The 21,083-nt window shown below is 40.4% G+C and overlaps 1 protein-coding gene across 1 annotated transcript in view; it reads left to right on the forward strand.

Moving 5' to 3' along the window:
- Nucleotides 1-6,499: 6,499 nt before the first annotated feature.
- The window catches only part of RGS22 (regulator of G protein signaling 22), an 88,760-nt gene continuing 74,176 nt past the window's right edge, over nt 6,500-21,083 (forward strand). The window contains exons 1-6 of the mRNA XM_059672848.1: nt 6,500-6,721; nt 11,187-11,272; nt 11,912-12,080; nt 15,758-15,875; nt 17,944-18,556; nt 20,829-20,990. Of these exons, the coding sequence (XP_059528831.1) occupies nt 6,671-6,721; nt 11,187-11,272; nt 11,912-12,080; nt 15,758-15,875; nt 17,944-18,556; nt 20,829-20,990 (1,199 nt within the window). The 5' untranslated portion in view covers nt 6,500-6,670. The remainder of the gene's footprint in view (nt 6,722-11,186; nt 11,273-11,911; nt 12,081-15,757; nt 15,876-17,943; nt 18,557-20,828; nt 20,991-21,083) is intronic.

Below are 21,083 nucleotides of genomic sequence, written 5' to 3' on the forward strand. Positions count from 1 at the left end.
GCTGCTTCAGGATGATTATGTTTTTATTTCTACATCTCCCATGTAAGATACTTGAAATAAATAAGTCTTCTGTAAAAACATTTTTTATGTTAGAGGGGAGAAATAAATAAGCCTTCTAATGTTCTGTTCTTCTGCCTCCCCTCCTCTACCACCCCCTCCCAACACTCCCCTACAATCGAAGTCTTTAGATTCTCAATCTAAAATCTTAGGTCATCTAGATTTCTGATACTTCTGTGTCAGAAGATGACATGCCCAAGGTCCCATTGAGACAGGCTAGTGAGCCAGGACAAGCCGACTAGGGAAACCGAGACAGATAGTTGAACAGCAGTTCAGCCATCTAGTAAATACTACCTTCCCTAAGCCAGGGACGCTTAGGAGTAAATGGTTTGCACTTCTCCTCCCCAGCCACCGTACTCAGGGAGACAGGGACAGAAATCCAATTAGTGCCATTTGCCAACCACACTGAAGGACAATGAAGTTAGAGGATAAACCTCATGTTGGTCCATCAGCACAAAGCTGATGAATATTCTGTTGAGATCCTCTCCTAAGACCTTCCTTAACCGTTCATCCTTTAAAATCCCTCAAACGAAGGTCCCAGCGCCTGCTCTCTCTCCCAGGAGCATGCCTGCTTCTCCCCGCCCCTTCTTCCCCCACAGGCAGGCACCTCCTAAACTCTAAGGGACCCCAGGAGGCCTGCAACCAGGGCAGCCATGGGCAGTGACAGTTCACCCCTGGCAAACCCCCTGAGCCTGAACCCAAGGCCCCCTTTTCTCTGACTTCTTAGCCAAAGCAGCCCTTCCTTGTTTCACGTTCCCAGCTTTAACACACGTCCCCTAAACTCACCTGGCCCTGTATTGTGAAATCTTTTCTGCATGAAGTCAAGCACCCACACCCTACCGGCCAGCCCTAGGCAGACCCGCTCAGGGACGGGTCCCGTCTCTGGTACCAGCGTAACTGGATGGTGGCAGACGTGGGCCTGGGAATCAGGCTCGCCTCCTCCTACGCTGTTTCTTTCCATTACGCCATGGCACCCTTGGGACGCACTGTGAGATCCAGAATTGGTGGCTGGTAGCCTGCCTCCACGTTATTTTCTCGACGAGGGGAATCCAGGACAGTTGCTGCGATTATAAATAATTATGGCACTTTCCAAATCCCAGCTTTCATAACTCCGTTCCGTTTGTTCTGGCGCCAGGTTCACATTCAGATATTGTTTTCATGTGGTGTCTGGGAGGTTTCTTGCTGTCAACTCTTTATGGACAAGTGTTTGCTTATTAAGTTTTCTTCTGGGCTATAGTGTGAAAACATTTTTTTTTCCCCTCTTGGTTTTATTTTGTGTGTTTTATGCTCAGTGACTGTTGTGGGATTGAGTTGATGAGCCCACATACCGATTTAGGTTGGTCCTCTGTGGGTGGTTTAGAATGTTTGTGACATTTATGGTTTGCAGAAGCTGAAGGGGTGGCCTGGCCGTACCCTCCCTGCAAGGATAGGTATGTCATGTGTTTGCCAGACCGTGCTTAGCTATGTCCCTTTGGAATTTTACCATAACTTCTTTTTTTCTTTGGACGGATTCTCCACACTTTATTTTTTTTAAAAAAAATCTGTAAACTATTATAATTTCTTACAGCTTTATGAGAGAGTTATATATGTTTGACGGGTTGTTCAGTAAGGGGTGAGAGAGAAAGGAGAGAGAAAGGGTATAGATTTGGAGAATGAGTGAGTGGGATGAAGGAGGATGAAGGGCTTGGGTCATCCCCTGACAGAATGTAACAACTCAGAGATTGGTTAAAGGTGTTGGTGGAGCTCTAGTATGTGCTTATGGGTGATGAGCATTGTAGCTCAAACACAAAGCACTCAGATTATTCGCGTAACTCATTTTATCAACTGAGGATATTTTCTATGCATTTTATGTGGCACATTATTCCTTTCATCCCATTGGCAAATAGTCCAGTAAATAGTTTATGGTTAAACATCTAAAATGACAATAAAATTTAGATTAAAAGAAGTTGTTATTGGTAACTGACTTGTTATATTCAAGGGTTCAGATGTTTTTCATTCACTGAGTAGTATGCATGTTAAAAATATAGATTTTGGAGCTCAATTAGCAGAGACAGAGTTGGGCCAGAGATGAACATGTATTAAATTAACCTAGTCATTAGTTTTTAATTTAAATATTGTTCAGCTACATAATTTGGCACCCTATAAGTTTCAGTGGTGCTGGGGCTGGCAGTGTAAGCCCATCACTAATTATTCACAGGGGTGTCCCCTCCCCTCTTTTCAAAGAAATGTGGAACCAGCAGTTTATTGTGGCAAAAATATTTTCCTGCACTTGTTTCTTTTGTGAAAATATTTTTCTCACACGGATGGCTGGCACCACAAAGTTAGCTTTCAGCACCTTCAGGTCAATTCATTTTAGAACATTTAGAAAACGATACCCTTGAAATAAGAAAAGTAAGTAAGGGAAAGAGCAGGCAGTCCGTAACAGCTTGTGGAGAATGGGGTTTGAGGCTCAAACTGAAGATCTGTCCTGTTACATGATTCAGAGTAGAGTGTTTTCTAAATCGGCCTCCTCAGACCTCCTCCAACACTCATTTCTATCTCCCCCACCTTCCCTGTCATTATTTACAGTCACATACTAAGCTAATTTGGGGAGTCTTACAGATAAGCTTAGAAATGGTGAAAACAAAGGACTCAATGTGTGAGATTCTTTTTAAGCAGATGGGAGGATTTTGCATAATAATGAAAGACCAGGGCTTTCTCCTTGTGTAAAATAGAGACGGCTACCCCTCCGCCCATACATGAATACACACGGGAGTCAGTAAAGTAACTGTCAGCAGGAGGCTTTGACACTTGTCGTAACCTGGATTCCATGGCTCCCCACCATCCTAAAGCAATGGTTCTCAAACGGGAGCGTGGGTCAGAATCACCGGAGGGCTCGTTGAACACAGAGTACTGGGTCCCAGCCCCAGTTTCTTCTTAGAGGGAGGGACCTGAGAATTGGCGTTCCTAGCAGGTTCCCAGGTGATGCTGCCGCTGCTGGTCCAGGCACATACTCCGAGAACCGCTGATGTGGGAGAGTGAGCTGAGAGCTACAGCACACACTAGGAGGTCCCTGATGCATCTGTCCTCTGCTGTTCTCTCCAGGCTGGTGTCCTGTTCTCCTCGCCTGGAATACCAAGCTTCAGCAATGTCAGGCTGCTTGCATTCTTCACAGATGCTCCATTCTTTTGTGCTCTAGTGCCTCGAGGCATTTGCTATTTCTTTTGCTGAATTCCCTTCTCTCTCTTCTCTAGCAGATGAGAATGCCAACTCATTCTTCAAGACTCAACTTTCTCTACACACCTCCTTATTCCCTAAAGCTAGTTCATGAATCTTTTTGTGTCATCACTCTAGATTGTATATACTTCTTTTTTTTTTAAAAAAAGAAGTGTTTTTATTGTTTTTTTGAGAGAGAGGAGAGGGAGAGATAGAAACATCGATGAGAAAGAAACACTGATTGGCTGCCTTCTGCTGACCCCTCATGGGGGATTGAGCCTGCAATCTGGGCGTGTGCCCTGACCAGGAATTGAACTGGTGACCTCTTGGTGTTTGGGTCGACGCTCAGCCACTGAGCCACACCGGCAGGGCTGTACATACTTCTATTGTAGCTTTTATGTGTTAAAGTGGAGTTGCAGTATTCATGCATTATTACTCAAAATGAATTATTTGTGCTCTGCAGAGAGAGCAAAGGTGACATAAAAAGTGAGGATGATTTTGTCTGTTGTACCAGTCCATAAAACCACATGTACCAAACCATGAATTCCTGGGGGAGGTGTGAGATGGAAGGCGAGGACCTGCCATTTCCCTCCGTGGGTCGCATCCTTCTTGCCTCTCACAGGGTAGTCATCTTATGTGGAGGAGATTCTAGTGTGAAAAATACATATTTTTGAATAATGAGCTTTAAGCACAGGCCCAATGCTTTTAACTGGTCCCTAACTAAAAGAATCAGCGACCCGTTTCAATACTAGCAGAAACACTGACTGTGATCAACTTCTTGAGAGACAGGACAACATTGAACTGTATGGGTGTCTTCAGGAGATAAGTTTTAGTGAACGTGATTTCACCTGTGCGCTGGCTGCAGGTGAGGGCTTAGGGTCCCTGTGCGTCACACACCTCTCCTCTGTTAGATCAGCACGCTTGGAGGCTGGGTCCGTGTCTCATACATTTGAGTTGGGGCTTTATGGAGGATGCTCTGGCGTGGCCCACTAAATGTAGCAACATATCACCTATCCTACTATTTAATAAGGATCCAATAAATACTTATTGAAGAAATGAATGAACTAACAAAGGAACAGTGGAGTTGGGTGATCTTATTAGAGAGCAGAAAGTCTTTTTTTATTTTTCTGGAGAGACAATCATGGACTGATGGAGTATCAAATGTGGAAGGCACTTAGGGATTATTTCATAAAAAACCCCTTTATATGATAAATTTCCGAAAAGTGAATTTGCCCAGCATTACTTCCACTGACTTATTCTGCTAATCCTTTTCTAGATGATTGTGGTTTAGCTGAAACCCTTGTAAAGTATAATAACTAAGCTAGATAGTATTACCACTGTGATCTTTGTGGAAAGATTTCCCCTTTAACATGTGCATGTTACATTAATTTCTCAACTTAGTATTTCAGTATTTTGTTTACTCTTTTCATCTTAAGGAAAAATCAGTAACCATGTACTTGTTTTTTCAAGGGCAGAAACAATATTTAATTCATCTTGTATCCTCTTAGCTTAAGACAATAATTGGCATTTGCTCATTCAAAAGTTTTGTTATTGAAATATGTGAACTGGGAGAAGCTCTGAGTCAGTTATTTGGTACTTTGAGAAATTAAGAATCATAGTGCTATTAAGGACCTTTAGAGATCTACTCTAACTGGGCTTTTTAAATATTTTTATTTTTATTTTAAAATACGTTTTTATTGATTTTTAGAGAGATGAAGGGAGAGGGAGAGGGAGAGAGAGAGAAATATCAATGATGGGAGAGAACCGTTGATGGGCTGCCTCCTGCATACCCCTTACTGGGGATTGAGCCCCAAACCTGGGCATGTGCACTGACCAAAAATCTGTTTAGTCTACTGATAGTCAGTTTCAGAGATAATATTTGACTTTTAGATATGTCTGTTTGAATCCCATGATTGAAAGACAAATGCAGTGGGCAACCCATGAAATATATTTATTGAAGAAACCTTACTCACAGTTTACTGCTAAATATTATTGCTTATCCATTGAGCAACACTTGTCATTTTGAGGGCAAATCTTAGCTCTGAGCCCTTTCAAACTGAGGACTGACATTCATATTGAACACTATTTGTCCGTGTACTTTAAATTCCGTAGGGAGATAGTGAGACTTTAGACATGTACTATCATCTGACAATAAAATGAATGAGTAGGTAAATAAGTAAAATATATATGCAGAAACATTATGGGTTTTTATACATACACATATATTTTTAACTCTAATTTTACAATATCCTGCCATTTATTAGATTTTAATTATAGTATATCTAGCAATCTCTTAGTAAAATTTGAAAAAAAATTAATGTTGCCCCGAGGACAGTGACCAATCCAAGGGGAAGGGTTTAAGGTCTTTTACAACCTGGCTAGAAATAGAAATTAATCCACATGAGTAGGCAGCTCACTGAAGGTATCTTAAAACAAACTAATGTTCTGAAAAGGGGACCTGATTCTAGGTTTGGAGGGCAAAGTGGGAAAAGACACAGCGAAACCCACCCTTCACTTGTGATGGAAATGGAGCCCCATCATGTCAATGATTTGCCCATAGTCAGTGCTACTCACTGGCAAGCAGGCAGACTCAAGACTCGTGACTGTTGTACGTTAACTGACTGCCTTTAAATAAAAGTTGGCAGCATTTAGTAATTACTGAGAAAAGCTCAGAATGGTATCTTTCACTTTTTTTTTGTCTCAGTGGGAGGAATGGTGTTGAAATAGTCTTAAATGAAGAACATATTGTACTTAATTTTCTCCTTTGGACTAAGGGAGACTTTAGCTCCTTGGCCAGGGTAGGGGCGTGTGCTGGAGGCAACCAATGGCTCCTGGAGATGAAGAAGACAGCAGGAGTATTATTCTTCTTTTACTCGTTCTTCCCTAGCAATCCACCCACTTCTAAAGGAATAATGTTGCTCATAGAGACCAAGCATGTAGTTATTTCCAGTGATAAAGAAGCACAGAGGTAAGATGCTTATGCAAAGGACATTGCTGCTATGATGCACCCTGACACTTATCTCATGGCAAAAGTACACTGGGAAGAAAGGATTGAGTGGGCTCCCTTACCTGTAGTCAGTAGATTTCCATGCTCCTAAAGGGAAGAGGAAAGGATTAAAAACACAAAAATGTGTGTGTGTGTGTGTGTGTGTGTGTGTGTGTACTGTATATGTAAATATCAAGTCTTGAAAACTGAGTTTCTGGTTTTTAAAAATGTTAAGACATATTTCCACAATTTACTTTGCAGACCTTTTCAGAGGCAATTAGGTTTAATGTGAATTATGGAGTTTTTGAAGTAGTTAACAATGCTCCACAACTTCTGGAAAAGCAGCTGAAAAAAATTCTACAACGCCAGCAACCTCGCAATCCCATCTATGATGTTGTAAGAAAAGCACAGAATGATATTAAACCTGCTCAGATGAGTGACCCATATAAAGCTGAGACCATTAACATCAACTACAGTGTTATGGTAAGAAAGTGCATTTGAGTTTATATCTTGCTGAACAGACAGTTGGGTGATTATGGTGAGTCACTGAGGGTTCATCCTTGGTAAAAACTGTACCATTCTAGTGAGTGATGTCGATAATGGGGAGACTATGCATGTGTGGGACAGGGGGTATCTGGGAAATCTCTGTAGCTTCCTCTCAATTTTGTTGTAAACCTAAAACAACTCTAAAAAAAATAACTCTTGCTGTGGCTGGTGTTGCTAAGTGGTTAGAACATTGGCTGGTGCACCGACGGGTCACGGGTTTGATTCCCAGACAAGGACATGTACCTGGGTTGCAGGTTCAATCCCCAACCCCCTGGTCAGGGCACATGCGGGAGGCAACTAATCAGTGTGTGTCTGTGTCTCTCTCTCCCCCTTTCTCCCTCCCTTCCACTCATTATCAAAATCAATGGAAAAAGTATCTTTGGGTGAGGATTAACAAAAATAAAAAAATAAGTCTTAAAAAAATATATGTATATTTTCCCACAAAGAAAACTCCAGGTCCAGATGATTTCACTGGTGAATTCTATCAAACATTTAGAGATGGTTATGTGCCAGCATTATTGTGATGCTAGATAAGGAAATTTCAAGAAAAAGAAGAGCCTGCACATTAATGTCTCTTGTGAACATAGACACAAAAAATAAGGAAATTGAATCCAACAAGGCAAAAAAGATAATGTATTATATTTTATTTTTAAAATATATTTTTATTGATTTCAGAGAGGAAGGGAGAGGGAGAGAAAAATAGAAACATCAATGATGAGAGAGAATCATTGATCAGCTGTCTCCTGCACACCCCACACTGGGGATTGAGCCCACAACCTGGGCATGTGCCCTGACTGGGAATTGAACTGTGATCTCCTGGTTCAAACACTGAATCATGCTGGCCAGGCTGCATTATGTTTTAGGAGAAATAGGCATAAATCTTTAAAACCTGGTATAGGCATTATTCTTTTTTTTAGATATGACACCAAAAGCATAAGCAGCACAAGAAAAACATACACAGATAAATAAAAATTAAAAACTTTTATATCCAAAGGACACTACCAAGAAAGTGAAAAGATAACCCCAAATCAGAGAAAGTGTTTGTAAGTCATATATCTGATAAAGACATATCTAACGGGGTAAAGAACTCTTACACTGAACAATAAAAAGACAACCCAATTGAAGAATGGACCAAGGATGTACATAGACATTTCTCCCCAAAAGATGTACAAATGACCAATATGCATATGAAAAGATACGATATTTACTCATATTCACTATCAACATGGAGGAGTGGGGGGTAAGGAAGTTGGAGTGAGATGGAGAGTGACTGCTATAATGAAGGGTGATGCAAAAGTTCTTCATTTGCGGTGAGAGTTTGTGAATATACTAAAAACCATTGGGCTTTATACTTCAAATGGGTGATTTGTACCGAATGGGAATTATATATAAATAAAGCTGTTATAAAAAAAGATAGTACACAAACACACGCAAATCGTATTTAACTGTTTCTACATAACTATTAGAATGAGTAGAATAAGCAGCAAAGACTGGCAATACCAAATGCTGCCCAGGATGCTGATCAACTAGAACGCTTACATTGCTGGTGACGATTCCATTTTGGGAAACAGTTTCATAGTTCTAAGTTAAACATATACCCTACTACCTACTTCTCCCACTCCTGTGTGTTACCCAAGAGAATTGAACAGTTATAGTCCCACAAAACCTATATTTAAACGTTTATAATTGCTTTATTCATAATCACCAAAAACTAGAAGCAACCCAGATTTCTTTTAACTGGGAAGTGGTTAAATAAACTATGCTTCCTCCATACAGTGAGTACTACTGAGCAATGAAAAAGAATGAACTAGTGACACATAGAAGAACACCGATCAATCTCAAATGCATTATGCTAAATGAAAGAAGCCAGAGTCAAAGGCTGTATGCTATGTTGATTCCATTTATATGGCATTCTGGAAAAGGCAAAATTATAGAGGCAGAAAAACAATCCATGGTTGCTAGGGACTGGGGTTAGAGGGAGACAATGACTGCAAAGTGGCACGAGTATGTTTGGGGGATGTTGGAACTATTCTGTATCTTGATATAATCACAGTTACATGCCTATGTATTTGTCAAAACTTGTAAAACTCTACCCTAAAAAGAATAAATTTTATTGTATGTAATTTATACCACAATAAATCTGACTAAACAAAATAATCTATTGGCAGATAGCCAGGCTTTATTTGGTTGCCTGTACATCTAAATATCATCTCTATTAATCTAATCCTGGAGGCATTTTAGAGAAATAGTTCTTGGAAATAGTTCTAGAATGATTTACATACAACCAGTTTTCCCTAATCTTTGGTTATCTCTTTTTGTTTCTTAACCAACTCATTTTTTTTTACTTTAAAAATTAAATAATTTTACCTTAGATAAATTACTTTCTAGTAAGTATTAAGGCATCATTTTATGTTTTGCAGGATTGTTTTGTATTTTTTTTGTCTTGATATACTTGTAAACCCCTTGAAGGGATATATCTTTTTGGCAGTTTAAAGACTTTTCTTCAATTTTGATTTGATTTTTAAACTTTTCATTTAATTTTTAGGTCAAATAGATGCAAAAACATTTAAAAGGGGACGAGTTATAGGTGAAGTGTTCATGAGGTAAATGTTATACAAATTGATTTTGCATGAACTGACTAGTTCGAAAACCTTGTGGAATGTCTCAAGGGTTTATCTTGATCTTCATATGTAGTCTGGTGCCATTGAATGCATTGCTAATGAGAATTCAGAGTTTCGTATGGTTGTCAGTGTGTATGTAGAGGCCAATGTGCAGTCTTTCTAAGTACAAGATCCAAACCCTTTATATCTCAATGATAAGCAATGAGTAGTCAACAAGATTCTACCTTTCAGGTGCTGACTATTTCCAGGGTTTCTTCTATTATTATTTCATTACCCAGAAGACAGTCTTTGGTGAAGGCAAATGGGTGTATTTTTGCTGAACAGGAAGAAACCATGGTTTGCTCAGTTTTCCAGTCCTTCATGCCACATGTCGGCAGTGTTAAGCACAGGTGTACCTAGAGCATCAGATTATCAGATGTTGGCAGCACTGCGATGTGAGCCTCCAATTTCCTCATGAATTAGCAGTGCTCTGTGTTGACCCTGATGTTAACATCACATCACAACTTTTGCTTTAGCACAGGGGTGGGAAATGTCTGGCCCGCGGGCCTCATCATTTGGTCTGGCCCTGCCCAGGCCACCGCAGGTGGGACTCAAAATTCAATAAACCTAGGAGTTTTGTTCACAGCAACATAATTTTTAAGTTGATAATTTTGTATGGCCCACGAATGATGTTATAAATATCCAAATGGCCCTTGGCAGAAAAAGGTCCTCCCCCCCCCCCCCCCCCCCCCGCTCAGCAGGTGACCAATGGAAGCCACATAAAGGCTGACACATTGCCTCACTGAGCTATGTACTCTATGGGTAGTTTTACTTGTTAGTAGCATTTGTTTAGTGTCTAAGGTACTCACATTCTTTAGAATTCTGGAAAAAGTGAATATAAGGCAAAATAGAACCAATAGTGAGTAAATGTTTTAGGATGAATAGCAAACTAGTTACTCTTTCATCATATTGTATGGCCCTCACAGCCTCAAGATAAAATGTAAACTCCTTAATGTTATTTAAAGACTATTCATAACCAGGCCCCTGCCTACTTGTTCATCCTTCTTCTACCATCTCTGGAAGCTCAGCCTGTGATGTAGTTGTAATAAATGTATCTTTGGTTCCTCTCCGGCTCCCCTCCTCTTCAACCTTGCTAAGCATGCTGCAGGTCAGAGGCTGAGTGGCATGTTCTTCTGGAAATCTGCTGTTTTAGTGCCCATGTGACCTCCCACAGAAGCGTGGACTTAGGGCCTTTGCAGCACTCAACTATTATTAACTGTTGAATCATGTGCATGCTCCTTAAGGACATGGTCTTATCTTTCTTACTTAGCTTTGTAGCTCCAGGCTGGGGATGGAAATATTTAACAAAATTTCCTAAAACTGGAAGGACAACAGGCCTTCAGTGACCACAGTAGCCTTACCAAGTGTTCTGGTTAGCTTTTTCTGATAAGGGGTTCTTTTAAATCCATGTTATGATTATGAAGATACTAAGATTGACTGAGTTTTATCTCATTCCTCCCCCTTCAGTAGTAACTTAAGTCTGGATTCAGTTTGTTAACCTGTAAAATGGAGGTAATAGTTGATGCAGGTTTGTTAAGAGAATTAAAGAAGCACTAGACTAAGGCAAGAAGTGGCTTCAGATCTGTGACTCGGGGTTCTTGCCCGTATGCGAACAGAAAGTAGAGGGGCAGAGCTCCTAGTAGTAGCTGGAGGTCACTGTTGCCCCAGGGATGAGGCACTAATTTTCCTAAAAGTTGATTATTCCTTGACCTTGTTTTTCTTCCTCACTTGTCCTTGAATAGTGTCTGAATCGTGAACAAGGCATTCAGTGGATCAAAAAAGAAAGACTTCCAGCCTTTCTGGAAAGTGATTGCTATTTTGAATACAGGTATTGTAGTCTCATTAGTGTACATATTTTTTAAGTGCTGACTTTTTTTTTTTTTACTCAAAATTATTTTTTTGTACTTTCTTAATGAAATTCATTTAAATCCATTGGCGTGTGAATCCCAGTTGCTATAGTATAAGAATTATAGAGCATTGGTAAAAACCATGTAACTTTTCCAAAGAGATTTCACAGAAATGGGACATAAGAAATGTACTTCAGTTGTGCTTCTTTAATCATTATATATTTTTAAATTATTTATCAGGTGATAATGGCATTTATGTGTAGGGTATTACAAACTGGAAGTAAGCGTGTCATGTAAAAGACAGAATGTTATGGTGCAGAGCCAAGTTTATCTTTTCTGAGCCCTGACTTTTAAAGTATAAGTACCCAAAACATTCTGAAGCTTTACTAAAATATGACCTTTGCTTATAACAGTCATTTTTAAAATATAAATAAAATAAGTTAAAACGATCATTATTAATTTGAAGTTCCATGAATAAGCTATTAATTTGAGCAGATCCTAAGAGAATCATCTTGCAGAGTTAGGAAGGCAGATTAGCTTGAATACATAAAATAAAGTTTTAGTGTTTTTTCCACCATATTTTAAACTTGCTTCAAATTTGTATGCTTTCTAAAATGCAGGTTAGCAAAATTGGTCTCGCAAGTGAGATGGAGTAGATCAGGCATGAATATCACACTAGATAAAGCTTTTTCTCCCTGGATCACGAGAAAAGTGCCCACTCCACCACCTCCTGTCATTGAAGATGACAATGCTGTCATTATGAAGAAGTTCTATATTTCTCTTGGCAAGGTAAAATATGAATGTTTGTTTGTGAATTAGCACTTCAATAAAACTCATTTTAGAAGCATGCATTTCATTTGTACCACTTGAATAAGGAAAATTATTTCAGATACTTCAAAAGGCAGTTTTAACAAAAATTGTTGTGGCTTTCTACACACTCATTTGCTCTGCACGTTTTCACCTGAAATGTAATTAGAATTATCCTCATATGTATGAAGGGACAGATGCAAGATTGAAGAACATGATCATTGTCACCCAGGGAAACATGGGTAACTGAATTATAGAGATGGTTTTATTGTTCATTCCAAATTTTTATTATTTGGATTCTATAACTGTTACTGGGACCCTAATATTTGAGTCCATCAGCCTGGCCCAAAAGAAATATACAAGCAGGAGTTGATCTTTTGCCTCTGATTATCAGATTTTCTCTCTTGGGATACACTTCCAATACACAATTCTGTACAAAATCCGGAATGTCAAATATGTGGCCCATGTGTTGATACTCTCCTAGTTTCTGTTCATTGCTAACCAATCATGGCAATTTTCCTACTGAGCTATAGGACTTGGCTCCAAAATCTTTTCAACACAGCACTTTAGGCAGGCACTTCCAATTGATCAAAGATGTGATATAAGAGGAAACCTATTTGCCATCTCTGTTGGAATGGACAGACTTATCCTATCTTATTTGAACATTTGTATTCATGTGTAGCTTCTATTTAATTTTGTAGTTTGGCATTTCTATAAGTGATATTTGTTTTAAATTATGCCATTTCCATCATTTCCACTGAGTAATGCTTAGGGATGTACCAAAGGCACATTTTTCTGTCTTATACTCATTTTGAAGGGTTTATTTTTAACTTATATATTATAGAAATATCAGGAATGTCATAAAATGTGTACTGAGAGTAGATGTCGGTAATCACGCAGAGGGAAGAATTCACTTGGGGGAAAAGTTCTGATTCCCTATATGTAAATGTAATCTATATATATAAAAGCCTAAGTGACCGGAACGACCAGTTGCTATGACATGCACTGACCACCAGAGGGCAGAGGCTCAATGCAGGAGCTGCCTCCTGGTGGTCAGTGCACTCCCACAACCAACCTCCCATAGCTGGCCAACCTTCCCTGGTCCCTCCCCATGGCCGGCCAACTCTCCTAGTCCCTCCCTGTGGCTGGCAGGCCCTGGCTGGCAGCTGGCAGCCAGCAGGAAGGCCACAATCGACCTTGATCTCTGGCCAGGCCTAGGGACTCTACCTGTGCACGAATTTTGTGCACCGGGCCTCTAGTCAAATATAAGAGAATAAAATTCAAGCTTTTTCTCCCTTCTATTTCTTGTGATAAAAAACTCATTTTGGCCCACTTAATACTTAAACTATCTTCATAATAGCTTTTGAAGTTTAAGGAATCAAAGTTCTCTGGATCCTTAGATCATTTAAACCATGACACTAGATAGGGATTAATCTTTATGATAATTGGTAACATTTCTTTGGATCTCCAGTTATACTATCTAAACATGAACAATTTATCTATCTCTTAAAAGTATAAAATAGAATAGTTAACTGCTTGTATGCCTGACTCACTACTTCTTTCTCCCCTGTCTTCTCTTCTCTTTTTTTGTGTGTGCATTTGAAGTACTCTTGCATATTGGTCTCTCTCAATTCCTTGAATATTCCTTAATTATTTTGGTCTCCTTTCAGTGCTTAGGATACTGCTAGGAATAGAGAAGTCACTTAATAAATATACACTGAAAGAACATATATGTAATAATAAATGACTTGGTTTTAAAGGAAGGAAAAGATGAAACAAAAGGAAATTAGCGTCTTTCAACGTATAGGAGCATGAAAAAATAATTTTCCTCCCACTTTTCTAAGTTCTTCTGGCCTGGCTAATAGTCCAATAAACAGAAACAGATTAACAAGGAGAAAATGTCCCAAATGTATTACAGTGTACATGTGGGGCACCAGAATAGAGACCCGGGGATGCACTGGGCCAGCTGAGGTCTATGTACCATTCTGGACTAAGGAGAAGGGGTCAGGGGTCTGGGTTTTTCCAAAAGAAAGTAGGCAATTCACAGGAAGAAAGAGCAAACATGTGGCAAATTCTAGCTGGGGACTCCCCCTCCCCCCGCCCCGAAACCATGGGACACAGAGGGAAGTTCAACAAATGGGCTTTACTGGATTTCTTCCCATGGGCACATTTAGTTCCTATTACTGTGCTAAGGTGCTGCTCCCTTCCATTAGTTGGTTTTTCTACCCAAAGTAACCTTTAGGCAGGTAAGCGGGTGGGTCAAAGGTTCTTTCAGAGTCTTTTTGTCTCTTAATAACCAGCTTAAAATCAATATCCCCAACAGCATAGTTAGGATGGCAAAACTTTTATCCACAGAAAACCTGACCCCTTAGATCAGCGGTTCTCAACATGTGGGTTGCGACCCTTTTGGGGGTCGAACGACCCTTTCACAGGGGTCGCCAAAGACCATCGGAAAACACATATATAATTACATATTGTTTTTGTGATTAATCACTATGCTTTAATTATGTTCAATTTGTAACAATGAAATTGGGGGTCACCACAACATGAGGAACTGTATTAAAGGGTCGCAGCATTAGGAAGGTTGAGAACCACTGCCTTAGAGGGATCAGTGACTAAACATAAGGCACTTCTCATTTCTCTCTCCTGCTTTTGATCTCATTGTGCAGCCTGATTGCTCAGAGAATTCTGCACAATAGTCTGGAAACAGTACCTATTCCACTTGAGTCCTGCCTCTTCTGAGAGAGTTCTTTAGGCTAAGGGCCAACCAGCTGACTCAGTTGGAGAAAGGAGATGAGAGAGCAATGCTGGAAGCTCCCTTTTCTGCTCATGTTGAACCTGGGTTCTCTTAGAAAAACAGATGAGGATGTCACTGAGAAACTCAGGCAGAGGAATTTTGCCCAGAAGGCTGAGATAAAGGGCTTCTTAGGACTGGGATTCAAGAAGCTGAGAGTCAGCTTGGGATTTGGGTCAACTGGCTTAAGGGTACATGAAGCAACGGAAAAATTGAAGGCCACATCCGGGGGCAGGTGGAGTCAGGAATCAGTCTTCAGGCAGCGTCCATTCCAAGCAAAGTTATAAAAACCGAATCTAAGGCAAAGTGGCAATTGAGTTTCGAGATGTTTCCTGTGCTACTGAGAGCAATATTAAGTCTGTCATATTAGGGAGGAGTTGTTAAAAACACTGAGCCAGGTCAGACAGATTTAGGGGCATGAAATATTTGGGAAGGTTGTAAAATGGGAGCTGCTGGCAAAAGATGCATCCAAGGACTCATGAGTCATGGTGCCTGCGAAGTTACAGTTAGGTAGTATGAAGCTGTAGTGACTCCAGGGGGTGACGTGGCCTGCCTTTGGTGGAAGAGTGGAGCATTTGATGGGTATGGGCTCATTTTTTTCCTGTGGGCATCTAATGTGAAATCTATCCGAATTGAAATTTCCTCCCCATTATTCTCTTAGCTAATGCTTTTTTTTCTGTGTATAATCTTTTTTTTTTCATGGCATAATTTTCCCCTTACACATTGTACAATGCATATTGAATAATATCATAATGATATGTCAGGGTTTGTGATAGGAAGGAGAGCGCTAATCTTACATTAAACACTTATGCTAAAAAACTAAAAAACAAAACAACAAAAAACACTTGTTCTGCTTTCTTCCTAGGCCTCCTATTTAGAAACGAAAGATTGGTTTACATTAGCCAAACAAAGTCAGCAAACAGTGTCAACCTTCCCTGCACGCCACAGCAAAGCTGATTCACCGATGATTTCATCTGTTTCTGGTAAGCAGGAAAGGACAAGAATGACTTCAGAACTCCTCTTTAGGTCTTCTGCTGCTGTCCTAATCTTACAGCACAACATATAGTGGTTGGGAAGAAAAATTATCTCCCCCCTCACCCCCCAACTCCACGTTCTACCATTTTTAAGAGGTGACTTGGTATAAGGAAAAGAGTCTGAGTTTAGAATTCAACTCTGATACTTACTGCCTGTGTGACTTTTAGAAGTTATTCCATTTCTGGGAGCTTTGCTCTTCTCATCTATAAATTTAGAATAATGATGCAAGCTAAATGGATAGAAAATGCCTGACCTAGTGCTTGGTACCTAAAAGGCAAGCCAGCAAGTGTTTGTCTTGCCTTTATCTCCTATCACAGTGTACAAATGCTTCTTACTAAGCCTTTGAAATAAAGTGGGCACAACAGCAGCGTTTCAAGGGGAAGACTTACCATGTGAAAATACTGAGCCTGCATGTTTCACTGATTAATGGAAGAGAAAATAGGAGCCGAAGACTGTATCTTTAGAAAAAATATAAAGACAATCCATGTGTATTTGTTAGCTTTTATAAAATACTTCATGCCATTTTGTAATTTTATTTACTTATTTTCTTTTTGTTCATCCTCACCTAAGAATATTTTTCCCGTTGATTTTTAGAGAGAATGGAAGGGAAGGGGAGAGACAGACAGAGAAACATCGATGTGAGAGAAACACATTGATTGGTTGTCTCCCGCATGTGCTCTGACCAGGGTCTGGCCCTTGACCAGAATCGGGCCCACAACTCTTCTTCTGTCGGAGGGCCGATGCTCTTACCACTGACCTAAATCAGCTAGGGCCATTTTGTTTTTTAAAAATATTTTTATTGATTTCACAGAGGAAGAGAGAGATAGAAACATCAATGATGAGAGAGAACCCTTGATTGGCTGCCTCCTGCACACCCCACATTGGGGATTGAGCACACAACCCAGGCATGTGCCCTGATTAGGAATTGAACCATGACCTCCTGGTTCATCGGTCGATGTTCAACCAGTGAGCCGTGCTGGCTGGGCAAGGGCCATTTAGTAATTTTAATGATAGGTTGTAAGTATGATAGTAATCGAATCTTTCTGATAAAATAGTGAATTTTTAAAAATTGCCAACATGACTCCAGTTCTGATCTGTTCATGTATGGCCTTGTTACCTGTGGTAGCTAATTTTACTTTATCATACAACAGGAAATATTACAGCACATGCAGGCACACCTCAGGGCTATTGTAGATTAGATTCCAGACAACCACAATAAAGCAAATATTGCAATAAAGTGAGTCACATGATTTTTTGGGTTTCCCAGCACATATAAAAGCTGTGCTTACATTGTACTGTAGTCTATGAAGTGTTCAATAAGATTATGTTAAAATGTATATACTCTACCTTCATTTAAAAATGCTTTATTGCTACCATCATCAGAGCCTTCAATGAGTCGCAATCTTTTTGTGGGTGGATGATTTTGCCCTGGTAACAACAAAGATCACTGATTATGGGTTGCCATAACAAGTACAATAATAATGAAAAAGTTTGAAATATTGCAAGAATTCCACAATGTGACACAGAGACACGAAGCGGGCAAGTGCTGTTGGAAAAATGGTGCCAATAAACTTGCTTCACCAAGAGCTGCCACAAACCTTCAGTTTGTAGTAAAAGACACAATATCTGTGTAGTGCAATAAGATAAAACACAATAAAACACGGTATGCTTCTACAGTTGTTTAATGTACATAGTCAAATTCTTTAATAGAGTTGGCCTTTATGTATTGACATCCTATATCAGCATGAAATATTACACATCCTGTGTCGGGCTGTCAGATATTTAGTTCATCGGACCCTATTCCCTTCTCCATCCAGGGAAGACATGGCTAACCCCTGTTGGCAGTTTTTTCTCCAACTGGTCCCAAGTGTAGACTCCTCCTCCAGGCCCTCGTCCATGCAGTCACTGTCTGTGATGATAAACTCATTTGCCATCCTGGCTCTGTAACATCTAGTTAGTATAAAAGTATCTTCTGTATCCATGTATGACCTAATAGCCTTTTCTTATTTAATACAGAGAGTGTCATCTTTGATGATGGAGTTCACCCCAGGATGCAAAAGGACTCATCTAAAGGCATTAGACGCATCTCTGAATTGGAAGAAGATGAGGAGGAGGGGTCTATAGCTCTACCAGATACTCCTTCGCATGCTCTTCTGAGAATATACCTTGAAAAGCAACCGGATGCTGAAAGCCAGACATTCCATTTCTCCACTTGTGAAGAATTTTTAATATCCTATATAAACTTTGTTTTAGCAGTAGTAATTAATGAAATCCTTGGCGAGCCATTTAAGGAAGGTCCAGGTTACATAAATTTCAACAATATAACAGAAGTGATAGTTGATGAGTGTGAGCTTATTTCTGTCAAGGATGATATGTTACCTGAAACAACTCAACCCACAAAGGAAAAGGCTGAAGAGAGATTAAAAGAAGCAGGTTCAAAGCGAGAGAGCCGTGGCTCAGAAGGCAGGGCTGGCTGGTGCATTTCTCACAAAACTTATGACATTGGCAATAGGAAGGAGTTCGAAAGATTTAAGGCATTTATGAAAGGTACATTAGGGGAGAGATATTGGTGGCTATGGATGGATATTGAGAGGTTAAAAGTTCTTAAGGATGCTGGAAGACATCAAAGGTATTGCTATTTTTATTATTATTATTTTTCAGTAGTTTTAAAAACAAATTGTGGAATATTAGCATTCTTTCTCAAGCAGAAAATCTGAAATAAATATAAAAATGTAATATATACTTTTAGAGCGCTGGTTCTCAACCTTCTGGCCCTTTAATACAGTTCCTCATGGTGTGACCCAACCATAAAATTATTTTCGTTGCTACTTTGTAACTGTAATGTTGCTACTGTTATGAATCGTAATGTAAATATCTGATATGCAGGATGGTCTTAGGCCACCAAAGGGGTCGCGACCCGCAGGTTGAGAACTGCTGTTTTAGAGGGCTGAGTAATACAATTTATCTATATATATAAAAGCCAAGGGACTGGAACGACTGGTTGCTTTAATGCGCACTGCGGCCCTGATCGGCCTCCTCATCCCAATCAGGGGTGGGGCCAGTTGGCCAAGTGCCCTCGGCCCCTCCCCCTGTCCAGCCCCACCCCTGATTGGCCCCCCCACCCCAATCAGGGGCCAGGCCAGCCAGCCAACTTCCTGTGGCAACCCCCCCCCCCGACTGGCATGGCCCTGATTGTGCCCTCCCACCCTAATCAGGGTCAGGGATGGCCAGCCAACCTCTCATGTCCTCTTCCCCTAGCTGGCCAGACCCCACCCATGCACGAATTCATGCACCGAGCCTCTAATTTTATTATAATAATATTGATCCCACTAGTTCTGTGATCTCAAAGTTTTTGGATACTAACAGCAGCAATTATTTGGGTTTGCATAATTTTCCCCCCAGAGATTCTAAACCTGCTTTCAAATTTATCATTCTGTTTTATTTTTATAACATTTCAGTGATATATTTTTATGGAAGAAATTATGTTATATATCTCACTGGCATAATATACCTTATATAAAAGATACCTTATAACAATGTAAGGACCTGCTATTTCTAGCGTCTGCTGGATTAAAAATTTTCATGATCTTTAATTGGATGCCACTTAGAATTGTATATCTGAATGAGATATCTACCAGATACCGTACTGGATAGCCTCTAGAGAGCCCCCTGGAGGTCAGCTGGGGTGCAGGTCTTTGTGTGGCTGCTGTGTATGTTTTAGACCACAGTGAGTCTTTTTTTAAAATATACTTTTATTGATTTCAGAGAGGAAGAGGGAGGGAGAGAGAGATAGAAACATCAGTGATGACATGAGAATCATAAATCAGCTGCCTCCTGCACGCCCCCCACTGGGGATTGAGCCTGCAACCCGGTCATGTGCCCTTGACCGGAATCGAACCCGAGATACCTTCAGTCCGCAGGCCAATGATCTATCCTCTGAGCCAGCCCAGCTAGGGCCACTGTGAGTCTTAAGAATCCTGAGAAGACCCTGCTTTAGGAGAGTCCTTACCTTGTCTGTGTTTTTCCTGACCTGCTCTGAAGCAGATCAACCATAGCAGATTGCAATTCTCACTAAGGATTTAGTACATCTCACTGAGTATGTACTCATGATTGGTCCACTCCAGTCATTCCAGTGGCGCTGAGACCGTAGAACTCATGGTTACACTAGTTATGAGAGCAGGGGTTACCAAGTGGTTGGAGGTGAAGCATGACCCGATTGATGCTGAGGTGGAAGGAAGCCACGGCCACTTTTCAAGACACATTAGGGAAGTTAATTTGCAAACAACCCACCGAGATTCTCCAGGATCAGTATTGTATTAGTTCCTGTTGTTCACGTAACAAATTACCGCACATGTATTGACTTGAAGCAACATGAATGTATTCTCTTACAGTTAGGAGGTTAGAAGTCTGAGATGGATATGCAGGGCGGCCGTCCTTCTGAAGGCCCAGGGGAGAATTCATTTCCTGGCCTTTTCCCCCGGATCCTGGTCCCTTCCTCCCTCTTCAAAACCAACAGCATACGGTCTTTTCTCTTCTCTGACCTCTGCTGCTTTCCTCACTTTTTTCTCTATGGCTCTGACCCTCCTGCCTCCCTCTTAGACCTTTCGGGTACGTAGGGCTACCTAGCTCATACAGGAGAATTTCCTCACAATCCTAATCACACCTTCAGAGCCTCCTCTAAGCACGTAACATCCGTAGGTTCTGGGGACTAGAACACGGGCATCTTTGCAAGGCCAGTTGCTCAGCCTACCCAAGTTGCCCAGCCACTCCCACGCTGGGACCCTGTAACTTAGCGTTGGTTTTGAGATGGCGCGTGACTTTTCTCAAACATTTTGAAGTGAAAATATCTGGCTTGTTGAATGTTGAACATTGCATCAATGTGTGCATGTGTTTTATTGCAGACATCTTGAAAAGATGAAAAAAAGCTATCTAGTGAGCAGCGGAGATCGCTACCTTTCTACAGAAATCTTAACAAAACTTAAACTGCTAGATGGCTCTCAGTGGAATAAAGAACACTTAATAAATATTCAGACTGAAGTTGTAAAACCCTTACTTCTGTATTGGTAAGAAAAATTATATGACTCAAAGCTACCTGCTTTCACCTTCTTAGGCTAGTTACAAGTTATACTTTTAAAAATATGTAATTTGTGGAAATT

This window comes from Myotis daubentonii, chromosome 17, assembly GCF_963259705.1.
Source record: "Myotis daubentonii chromosome 17, mMyoDau2.1, whole genome shotgun sequence".
NCBI lineage: Eukaryota > Metazoa > Chordata > Mammalia > Chiroptera > Vespertilionidae > Myotis > Myotis daubentonii.